General features: G+C 34.5%; 1 protein-coding gene across 2 annotated transcripts in view; it reads left to right on the forward strand.

Moving 5' to 3' along the window:
- The window catches only part of ATR (ATR serine/threonine kinase), a 120,511-nt gene that overhangs the window by 103,375 nt on the left and 4,699 nt on the right, over positions 1-12,437 (forward strand). Inside the window, exons 38-45 of one of the 2 annotated variants that reach the window (XM_002685057.7) lie at positions 240-472; positions 1,726-1,860; positions 3,345-3,545; positions 6,797-6,940; positions 9,397-9,547; positions 10,137-10,293; positions 10,409-10,562; positions 11,858-12,009. In XM_002685057.7, coding sequence (XP_002685103.2) covers positions 240-472; positions 1,726-1,860; positions 3,345-3,545; positions 6,797-6,940; positions 9,397-9,547; positions 10,137-10,293; positions 10,409-10,562; positions 11,858-12,009 — 1,327 coding nt within the window. Of the gene's footprint in view, positions 1-239; positions 473-1,725; positions 1,861-3,344; positions 3,546-6,796; positions 6,941-9,396; positions 9,548-10,136; positions 10,294-10,408; positions 10,563-11,857; positions 12,010-12,437 lie in introns of those variants that run through there. The other variant, XM_059888935.1, reaches the window with a different exon arrangement.

Here is a 12,437-nt window from a genome sequence, read left to right on the forward strand (position 1 = left end):
GCTTCTAGTGAAAATTAATGGGCCTTGAGTTTTTCAGTGGACTTAAATATTTTTTCCTACAGGGATAGAAAAATTATCTTTTCATAAACTGGCAAGTGATGTAGCTTTGGACTTGGGAATAACATATATCATAAACCTGTTTTTAAAGCAAGATTGTTTTCTGTGAAACTGATACACTGTTTTGGGGTGTTGTTTTCTTTTTAATAGTATTTTTAACTTTGATTTTTTTTTTTTTCCAGCTGGCCGCTCTGATCGTGTACAAATGAGAAATGATTTAGTTAAAATAAACAAAGTTATCACAGAGCACACAAATCAGTTAGCTCCGTATCAGTTTTTGACTGCCTTTTCACAGCTGATCTCCCGAATTTGTCATTCTCATGATGAAGTTTTTGTTGTCTTGATGGAAATTATAGCCAAAGTACTTCTGGCCTATCCTCAGCAAGCAATGTGGATGATGACAGCTGTGTCAAAGGTGATATATTAAACCCAAAGCCATTGTCTTTTTCCATTTTATGTGGCATTGATTATTTAATGCTGATACATGTCCCAGGGTATCTCTCTTATATTAGATTTGTAGCAAGAAAATACATTTTAAGTATTTTTTAAAAGAAATTGTAGCACTATTTCTCATTATAAAATTCAGAAATATGTATCAAATTAAGTAAATAGTGTGTTTAAGATCAAAGGATTTATCATGCATTTTCTTTATGAAAGTATAGTATAGTAACTGAGAAGGCAATGGCACCCCACTCCAGTACTCTTGCCTGGAAAATCCCATGGATGGAGGAGCCTGGTAGGCTGCAGTCTGTGGAGTCACTAGGAGTCGGATGCGACTGAGCGACTTCACTTTCACTTTTCACTTTCCTGCATTGGAGAAGGAAATGGCAACCCACTCCAGTGTTCTTGCCTTGAGAATCCCAGCGATGGCGGGGCCTGGTGGGCTGCCGTCTATGGGTTGCACAGGGTAGGACATGACTGAAGTGACTTAGCAGCATAGTATAGTAAACTGTTAGTGCTTGGTGTAAAATGGTAACCAGTTTTTTGTTCAAGTTTTTTTTTAATTAAAAGTGCCTGTGCTATTAATACTAGAAAGTTTTTAGTGCATTATCTTAATAATGTACAAGTTGGTAAATATATTTAATGAGTAAGTATATTAGGAGATTTAGAATATATACAGAATAAAAAAAGATAATTAAAATTCAGTTTATATCATTAATACATTAATATTTTGATGTATTTTTGTATTTGTATTATCTCTGCATATTTTAGCACTAAATTTGGATTACATATATAATTTCATATTTTTCACTTAAGATTGTTACCATAATCATGTTCCCGTGTTATTAAATATTCCTTTGAAGACACAATTTTTTAAAGTTTGTAAAGTTCTATAATGATTACCCATCTATGTTCAACTCTTATGGATTATTAAGGTTGTTCACTTTGCTGTTATAAAACATCTGGACACATCTGTATTCTCATTTCTGATTATTTCTTCAGGGTAGATCCTAAGAAGAGGATTCATCAGGTCACAGGATAGCAGCATTTCTTTGGCTGTTGATAGTATTGCCAAATAGATTTCCAGGAAATTTGTATCACTGTAAAGTTTCATCATGCATATTGTTTAAGCTGATTTTTGTCAACCAAAGTTTTGTTATCTTAAAAAAAAAAGATTTTGTTATCTCTTAAAAATATTTTAACAATTGAACTTTTTTTTTATGACAGTCTTCTTACCCCATGCGTGTAAACAGATGCAAGGAAATCCTAAATAAAGCTATTCAAATGAAAAAATCCTTAGAAAAGTTTGTTGGAGACGCAACTCGCCTAACAGATAAACTTCTAGAATTGTGCAACAAATCGGTACTATCATAAATCTTACTACTTATAAATCAAGTTGGGTAATTTTATACAAAACTTCCATATGATTTTAGTGGGTTTTACTTTGATTAGTTAAATTTAAATTCTCACATCTTAGTATACACATATATCAAAAGTTATCAAATCATGTACTTTAAATATGTGCAGTTTACCTTAATGAAGCTGTTTTTTTAATTTCTTATACCCTCTCTCAAATATTCTCTAAATTTCTAAAAGTTCTTAATATAAATTCTTCTGAGAGTGAATTGTCTGTATTTATTAGAAAATTTTTAAGTGGCAGATATGAAATATATGCATATAAAATATTCAGAGTTCTCTCTATGATTGTTTTCTGTCATATATTCGAACTTTCAAAATTCATATACATTAACCTACACATGCAAAAGGAAAGTTTTGAGTTTCATTCTCTTGGTACACATTTCATAATCTTCTAGGGGATAGGCACTGTGCTAAGGGAAACAAAGATGAATAAGACATGTTCTTCTGCCCTGAGGTACTCATAGTCACATAGGAAACCACACAGATGGCTGTCATCTAGTGTAATAGCTACATTTTTAGTAGGTGTATGACTGGAATATGGATATACTTACAGGAATGAACTGCTGTTCTTCCTAAGGAATTGGAGGGGAAAATACCTAAAGAATGTGTAGGAAAGGTAAAAGTGAGGATAAAGGTGTTTATAAGGAGGGACAGACTATAAGATAAATAGCTAAACTTCACTTTACAAATATTCACTCTATCATCTATTTACAGGTGAGAAAATATAGAATACCCTATGTCTCACCTTCCCTTCAATAAACATCTTCAAAGAATAATCTGTTTTGGCTATCTGCATTAGTCCTATGTGACCCCTGATGCACTTGACATTGTGAAAGATAATGTTATGATAATGGCCAGCATTTATAAACTACTGGCACTTTTTTAAGTGCTTTACATGTACAAACTTCTAGTTCTTTATGTAAAATCTTTATGGCCAGCTACATTAGAAATTCAGGATTTTTCAGATTTTTAAAAGTAATACAATACATATACTTTTTATTAAGTATCATCACTAGGAGTAATCTGACAGTATATCCCATAATCAGATACATAACTATTTCTGCAGTAAAACATGTTAATCTTTGTACTAAGTGAGAAATTCAGGTATCACATAAAATTTGGTACAAAAAAAAGTTTGATGTAAGGACCCCTTTGGAATTTATAATGTGTGCTAACAAATTGTAGGCCACTATTATCTTGTCATTTAGTATCCTATAATGTAGGTACTATTATTATTGATGAGGTAAAAGAGTACAAAGAGGTTTAAATGAGATGATGTATTTTTTTAAAAAATTAGAAAACTACAGGCTGCTGAGCCATTGAAATTAAGATATTATAGAAGTAGAATTTTTCTTTGGGTAAAATTAAGCATTCTGTAATTGAAGGTAAACAGAGAAATTAAAATGTACTACTTTTTTTCCCCCCAGGTGGATGGAAGTAGTTCCACACTGAGCATGAGCACTCATTTTAAAATGCTTAAAAAGCTGGTAGAAGAAGCAACGTTTAGTGAAATCCTCATTCCTTTACAGTCAGTAATGATACCTACTCTTCCATCAATCCCAGGTGCCCATGCTAACCATGAGCCGTTTCCTGGGCATTGGGCCTATATTGCAGGCTTTGATGATACGGTAAACTGCATTTTTATGTTGCTGTTTTTAAGATTGTTAAAAAATACAAATTAAGTTTAAAAGTGTTTTTCTCAGAGACTAAGTGAATTTTTTGTGTTTGTGAAGAAAAAAATGATTAGAAATACAGAAAATTAATACTCTTATTATACTAATGGGACAAAATTAAGTGATAAAAATCCCATATTCAATCTGGTATTTTGATTTTTCAAATGTTCATTTTCTCTTAGTATGACTAAAATCCTTATTTTTTCCATAATTTTCTTTTTCCAGATTCTTCTTTGTCATAAAAATGGAGAGAGAAGGAGAACAAAATACAATTTTGTTTGTAATTTGTGTTTTGGGAAGAAGTGAAATTCGGCTAGGAAGAGTTTGTTTCATTGTTGTTGTTGCTATCTTAGAGAAATAGTACCAGAGCACTTCTAAATAAATACTTTTGAAAACTCTAGATTTATTCTAGTACTTCTGTGGCTCAAAATGTTTTAACTGTTAGCTTCAGAGCCAGCTACTAAGCCACATAATGAAATCATTCTTGTTACTTATAATCATGCTTTGTTCTTAAGAATATTATTCAGCTTATTAAATTCCATCTTTAATTGGACCTGATTTTGAAGGAGTTTTTTTGTCAGAAATCAAATTACTTTCTATTGATAAACATTTCTTACCATTCAGTATCAGTATCAGTTCAGTCACTCAGTCGTGTCAGACTTTTTGTGACCCCATGGGCTGCAGCATGCCAGGCCTCCCTGTCCATTGCCAACTCCCAGAGTTTACTCAAATTCATGTCCCTTGAGTCGATGATGCGATCCAACAATCTCATCCTCTGTCGTCCCCTTCTCCTCCAGTCTTCAATCTTTCCCAGCATCAGGGTCGTTTCAGATGAGTCAGTTCTTTGCATCAGGTGGCCAAAATCTTGGAGTTTCAGCTTCAGCATCAGTCCTTCCAATGAATAGTCAGGACTGATTTCCTTTAGGATGGACTGGTTGGATCTACTGATAGTCCAAGGGACTCTTAAGAGTCTTCTCCAACACCACAGTTCAAAAGCATCAATTCTTCGGCACTCAGCTTTCTTTATAGTCCAACTCTCACGTCATACATGACTACTAGAAAAACCATAGCTTTGACTAGAAGGACCTTTGTTGGTAATGTCTCTGCTTTTTAATATGCTGTCTAGGTTGCTCATAGCTTTTCTTCCAAGTAGCAAGCCTCTTAATTTCATGGCTGCAGTCACCATCTGCAGTGATTTTGGAGCCCTAAAATATAAAGTCTGTCACTATTTCCCCATCTATTTGCTATGAAGTGATCTGGGACTGGATGCCATGATCTTCGTTTTCTGAATGTTGAGCTTTAAGCCAACTTTTTCACTCTCCTCTTTCACTTTCATCAAGAGGCTCCTTAGTTCTTTGCTTTCTGCCACAAGGGTGGTGTCATCTCCATATCTGAAGTTACTGATATTTCTCCTGGCAATCTTGATTCCAGTTTGTGCTTCATCCAGTCCAGCCTTTCTCATGATGTACTCTGCATATAAGTCAAATAAAGCAGGGTGACAGTATACAGTCTTGATGTACTCCTTTCCCGACTTGGAACCAGTCTGTTGTTCCATGTCTGGTTCTAACTGTTGCTTCTTGACCTGCATACATATTTCTCAGGAGGCAGGTCAGGTGGTCTGGTATTCCCATCTCTTTCAGAATTTTCCACAGTTTGTTGTGATCCATACATCAAAGGCTTTGGCATAGTCAGTAAAGCAGAAGTAGATGTTTTTTCTGGAACTCTCTTGCTTTTTCAATGATCGAACAGATGTTGGCAATTGGATCTCTGGTTCCTCTGCCTTTTCTAAATCCAGCTTGCACCCCTGGAAGTTCATGGTTCACGTACTGTTGAAGCCTGGCTTGGAGAATTTTGAGCATTACTTTGCTAGTGAGATGAGTACAATTGTGCAGTAGTTTGAGCATTCTCTGGCATTGCCTTTCTTTGGGATTGGAATGAAAACTGACCTTTTCTAGTCCTGTGGCCACTGCTGAGTTTTCCAAATTTACTGGCATGCTGAGTGCAGCACTTTCACAGCATCATCTTTTAGGATTTGAAATAGCTCAACTGGAATTCCATCACCTGCACTAGCTTTGTTCGTAGTGATGCTTCCTAAGGCCTGCTTGACTTTGCATTCCAGGATGTCTGGCTTTAGGTGAGTGATCATACCATCGTGATCACCTGGGTCATGAAGATCTTTTTTGTATAGTTCTTCTGTGTATTCTTGCCACCTCTTTTTAATATCTTCTGCTTCTGTTAGGTCCATACCATTTCTGTGCCCATCTCTGCATGAAAAGTTCCCTTGGTATCTCTAATTTTCTTGAAGAGATCTCGAGTCTTTCCCATTCTGTTGTTTTCCTCTGTTTCTTTGCATTGATCACTGAGGAAGGCTTTCTTATTTCTACTTGCTATCCTTTGGAACTCTGCATTCAAATGGGTATATCTCTCCTTTGCCCCTTTGCCTTTCATCTCTCTTCTTTTCATAGTTGTTTGTAAGGCCTCCTCAGATAACCAGTTTTCCTTTTTGCATTTCTTTTTCTTGGGCATGGTCTTGATCCCTGCCTCTTGTACAATGTCACGGACCTCCATCCATAGTTCTTCAGGCACTCTATCAGATCTAATTCCTTGAATCTATTTGTCACTCTCACTGTATAGTTGTTAGGAATTTGATTTAGGTCATACCTGAATGATCTAGTGGTTTTCCCTACTTTCTTCAATTTGAGTCTAAATTTGGCAATAAGGAGTTCATGATCTGAGCCACAGTCAGCTCCCAGTCTTGTTCTTGCTGTTTTATAGAGCTTCTCCATCTTTGGTTGCAAAGAATATAATCAATCTGATTTTTTACCATTTCTTTCTGATTTGTTACCATTAAAGGCATTTAAAAACTGTCTTAGGTTCTACAGAAAAGTCCTAAGGAAAATGTTTCAAAAATCATTTAAACATTGTGGCTGCTTTAAGAGGCTGCCTAAATTTGGATACTATGAACTTACATTGCTGACAAAGTAATCCTTTTACTTCAATAGCTATGTCTAATGGGTGAAAATGTGTCTCTACTTATGGGTAACCATTCTTTTCATAGATCATAGATAAAGATAAATTAATAAAACCGTCAACTTTCTATATAATACAGGTTATTATATTTTCCTTTATTTATGAGATAACAAATACACATAGAAATTTAAACAAAAAATTTGACCTTAATTTATATATAACTCATCATCTTTTAGGTAGAAATTCTTGCTTCTCTTCAGAAACCAAAGAAGATCTCTTTAAAAGGATCTGATGGAAAGTTCTACATTATGATGTGTAAGCCAAAAGATGACTTGAGAAAGGATTGTAGACTAATGGAATTCAATTCCTTGATTAATAAGGTTTGGATACAGTTTGCTTTTATTTTAGAATTGCTATAATTACTATTAATGAGATATAGGCAAGTAGATCCCTCTTGAAGAAGTGAGCTATACTGCCTTTTTCATGTTCACTTAATTTATTTTATCAGGATAAAATATACTTACATAAAATTTACCATCTTAACCATTTTCAAGTGTTCAGTTCAATTTAGTGGTATTAAGTACATTCACATTGTTGTATAGTCATCCTTCTCCAGAACTTTTTTCATCTTCTCAAACTGAAACTCTGTATCTATTGAATAGTAAACTCCTTATTCCCGTCCTTGCCCAGGCTCTGGTAACCACCATTCTACTTTATGTCTCTATGAATTTAAGTACTCTAGATATCTCATTTAAGTGGAGTCAAATAGTATTTGTCCTTTTTGCTCAATCAGTTGTGTCCAACTCTTTGTGACCCTGTGGACTGTAGCCCACCAGGCACCTCTGTCCATGGGGATTCTCCAGGCAAGAATACTAGAGTGGGTTGCCATGCCCTCCTCTAGGAGATCATCCCAACCCAGGGATCGAACCCAGGTCTCCTGCATTGCAGGCGGATTCTTTATCATCTGAGCCACCAGGGAAGCCCCTATTACTGGCTTTTTCACTTAGCATTATGTCATCAAGTTCATTTATATACAGCATGTCAGAATTTCTTTCCTTTATAAGGTTGGATAATATAGAATTGAATGTGTAATCCACATTTTATTTATCCATTCACCCATCAGTGGACACATGGGTTGCTTCTGCCTTTTGACTGTTGTGAATAATGCAGCCATGAACCTAGGTGTATAGATATCTATTTGAGTCCCTGCTGTCAGTATTTTGGATATGTGTCCTGAAGTGGAACTTTCTGGTTTCACTTAATTTTTTAAAAGTAAGATACTTTTGTTATATTGAGAAAAAGAAGTAAAAGACATATTAACAAAGGAAAATATTTTCTATGTAATGTTTAAATTATCTATAATGTATTTTTTCTATCAGATTTATTTGTGTTTTATGTTTCAGTGCTAGGAAAAAATGTTAGTTCTATTTTTACCAGCACTCTTTTTAAAGGTGATCATTAGGGGGTTTTTTTTTTTTTTTTCCCAGTGCTATTGGTAAGTGCTTGATTTCTGTCTCAGAGATGGTATGAAAAATCTCATTAAAAGGTTATTATAAATGTATGGTCTTTTGGTGTTTTGAATTATTCTCTAGCCAGGTTTTTATAAGTGCATCTATTTTTTTATTGGTAAAAAATTAAACCATACTGTGAAAACCTTACTTTTTTTTGATATGCTATTCATTCTTCCTTTCTATCCCCTTCCTACATTTTACTGGTACCTCTTTTATTAGCAGGAAAAGTTATGGACCCTTAAAATAGAAAACATATAGCAGCAGATGAGTTTTGTTTTGTTTTTTTAAGAAGAATTATGATTTGTGCTCAGTTTAACCAAAGGTAGTTTAAAAACTAATTCCATATTAAAAACCCATTTCAAAGGTATTATGAAGGGAAGGAATATTCTTTATTTAAAATGTTGTTTAGTAACTTGGTACTTAATTTACTGATATTAAACTATCAGTATGTTTGTTCCAAAGCTCCTTGAGTGTTTTTCTAGTTGGGAGTATCAAGTGGCCTGGATTTCATTTATAAATTTATCTTAATCAGCTTTGTTACCAATTAAGTTGTTTCATTACCATTCCCCCACATTAACATGGTCAAATAGCCTGATGGTGAAAAACTAGTCTCATTATGTTGGTCTAGGAGGCCATATTACTGATCTTGTTATGTGATTCTCATGCCATACTATTTTGCTGACATTTGTGTAGCCTATTTATTCCTAACACTTAAAATGTATTTTTGATCAGTTGCTTGTGTTTTTGAATTTGACAGGTTACAATTATAGATCTGTGCATAGTTTGTTCATTTCATACAGTTCCAGAATTAAATAACATACTGTTTATCCTTACCTAGTATATTTTAGGATTAAGCAGATGAGATGTGAAAAGCTTTCCTCTGCTAGATGATTTTTCAAATGAGGCTATATGGGGATATCGTAAAACTCGTATTTTTTTGATCATGCATCTTTTGGGTAAAATTAAATAGCTTCTCTGTGACTAAGGACTTAATGTTTCAGGAATGTCTTGGAAGCAATTTTTAAAGATTATTTTGTCATTATTTGTCATAATTATAATATTTTTGAAGACTGTATTGTTGTCATATTAATAGTGAGTAATTTAAAGAAGTACTTACCAAAGGCATTTCTAATGATTTGGTAATAAATTATGGATACTGTCCCAGTAGTTTCCTGCTCTACCATTCTAAAGAATTATTCATCTGTACTACATAGTAAGCTTTATTTGACATTCTTTTGCTATGAAAAGAAAAATCTTTAGATAGATTTGACATAACATTTAGAAATTTTTAACTTTTAAGTGTGTGTGTTGTTTTTTTTTAATAGTGCTTAAGAAAAGATGCAGAATCTCGTAGAAGAGAACTTCATATTCGAACATATGCAGTTATTCCATTGAATGATGAATGTGGGATTATTGAATGGGTCAACAACACTGCTGGTTTGAGACCTATTCTGACCAAACTATATAAAGAAAAGGGTACTAAAATTAATTCTTACGGTATAAACATATAATATAGGTATAATAATTATTAACATATATCATTGTACATTTTAGGGGTATAAGCCATAGTAAAATTTCTAGGTACTATATGCAGAAGTACTTAAGACATTTCTTCCTTCCTTCCTTCCTTGTGTTTTAATTCTTTTTATTTATTCCAAAAGGATTTGAGATAGCTTACAAACATGTATATGAAAATGTAATTTTTTAGGAGTTATTGGTTAGCAATTCTTAAACTACTTTATGTGTAAACTAGACTTGAGTAAGTAAATAAATACACTATGGTTAATGAGAGCTAGTTTTACATTATTAGAGAAAGAAAAGGAAAGATAAAGCTAGAATGAAACCAAAGTGTTAGACTAGGATTAGACTCTCCCACTGGCCAAACATCGAATAATTTAAGCACCAAAATAAACAGTGACAGTATTAGATTATAACCCATGGAATAAAATAATTTGAATACAATTTGATTAAAAGTAGATATTTTCCTGTCCTATTTTCACCAAAAGAAAATTGCCCCTTTTTCCATTTGGCTTGTGTGATTAATGGAAATCACTTTACCTTGCAGGAGTTTATATGACAGGGAAGGAACTTCGGCAGTGTATGCTGCCAAAATCAGCAGCTTTGTCTGAAAAACTCAAAGTATTCCAAGAATTTCTCCTGCCCAGGCATCCTCCTGTTTTTCATGAGTGGTTTCTGAGAACATTCCCTGATCCTACATCATGGTTAGTTACCAAGAATATAATATATTGTTATGGTTAGCTTTTTAAAAAAATATATTTATATGTATGTTGCCTCATATGATACAAGGATATTTGATAGGCATTATATTTCCTTTAGGTACAGTAGCAGATCAGCATACTGTCGTTCCACCGCAGTTATGTCAATGGTCGGTTATATCCTGGGCCTTGGAGACCGTCATGGTGAAAACATTCTCTTTGATTCTTTGACTGGTGAATGTGTACATGTGGATTTCAACTGTCTCTTCAATAAGGTATGTGATATGACTTACCATAGGTAATTGTATGTTTTCTCCTAATATCCTTTCCTCAACAGCTGTTCTTCCTAGACAATTTGTAGCAGTTACAGTCTCAGTTAAGTGACATTGCAAGTTGGTTAACTGGTTTTAGTCAGTGGATCCCATATCCCTCAGTAAAGCAACTTAGGTTGGAGAGAACTCAAAAGAGTGATACAGTAAAACTAAACTAAAGCACTGAACTTTTTAAGTCCAAAAGTATAGATCCAAGTTCTGACTCATAGTTCTCTTAAATGAACAGTTCATTTTACTAAGACTCAGTTTTAAAGGGACAGTAATTTGATGTGATTGTTTCCAAACCTGGCAGCACATCAGAATCATCTAAGAAATTTTTTGTAATGCAGATACCTAGGAAACATCCCAGGAAATTCAGATTCTGTAGGTCCAGACTGGGGTTTGGTAATAAATGAAGGTTGGACTCTCCTTAAGCCCACCCTCCAATTTTCCAATGTTATGATCCTGAAAGGTGAACTGGTAATTAAACCCAGTTTAATTTTCTTCATCCTGATTCTCTATGGGTTGCCATCTGCTGTTTGGAAACCACGAAAAGCCACAGACCCAACAGAAAACAAATCAGAGATAAATCACTGGTATAGGGGATTCATACATGAGAGAAACTTAGGGAAACTGACCAGAGTGATGAAAACATTCTAGGAAAGGCAGGTTAGAGAATGGCAGAAAATAAATGAACTGGACTTCATCATAATACATGTTACATACACTTCCTGTGTCAGGGATGTGTGTGTGTGTGTGTGAGTTGCTCAGTCATGTCTGACTCTTTGCGACTCCATAGACTATAGCCGACCAGGCTCCTCTGCCCATGGAATTCTCTAGGCAAGAATACTGGAGTGGGTTGCCATTCCCTTCTCCAGGGGATCTTCCCAACCCAGGGATTGAACCTGGGTCTCCTGCATTGCATTCTTTACTGTCTGAGCCACCAGGGAACCCCCGTTAATATAAGGCTAAATAATAAATCATAAATACTTCTCTATAATGCTATTCACTTCAGTAATTCAGTGAAAGATGAATCTACCCATTCTCTAGATCTTATCCAAGGAGTTGTGTTTCAATTCCTCAAAAGCAGAGGTGGAGTCATATGACTCATGATATAGGCCACTAATGTAAGCTGCAAATATAAATATTTTGAGAGAATGTTTGCTCTTTGCTAAAAGAGTCAAATATGAAGCTTCAAATTTTTTGCATAGTTTAAAATTACAGCATTTTTACTTTTTAATGAAATGCCTTGTTTTAAGGGAGAAACCTTTGAGGTCCCAGAAATTGTTCCATTTCGCCTGACTCATAATATGGTTAACGGAATGGGTCCGATGGGAACGGAAGGTCTTTTTCGAAGAGCTTGTGAAGTTACAATGAGACTAATGCGAGATCAGAGAGAGCCTTTAATGAGGTAATCCTTTATATTCTGTAAACAATTTAATAGTAACTTTGGATGTGACTATTGGTTCTTAAGTATGTTTTCTTTATACAGAAGCTACTTTGTACTGAAGTTTTTTTTTAATAATACCTTTCATTAAGATATATTTTACATAACAAAAAATTCAGTCTTAATACATATACTACAGTGGTTTTAGTATATTCACAAGACTGTGTGACCATCACCACTATCTAATTATAAAATATTTTCATCACTTCCAAAAGAAATTAGCAGTCACTCCCCAATTCTACTCCCCCACCATCTCCTGGTAACCACTGATCTCTTTCTGTCTCTATTTGTTGTTGTTGTTCAGTTGCTAAGTCGTGTGCTACTCTTTGCAACCCCATGGCACGCCAGGCTCCCCTGTCCTCCACTAACTCCTAGAGTTTGCTCAAATTCCC

The sequence above is a fragment of the Bos taurus genome, chromosome 1 (genome assembly GCF_002263795.3).
Source record: "Bos taurus isolate L1 Dominette 01449 registration number 42190680 breed Hereford chromosome 1, ARS-UCD2.0, whole genome shotgun sequence".
Lineage (NCBI taxonomy): Eukaryota > Metazoa > Chordata > Mammalia > Artiodactyla > Bovidae > Bos > Bos taurus.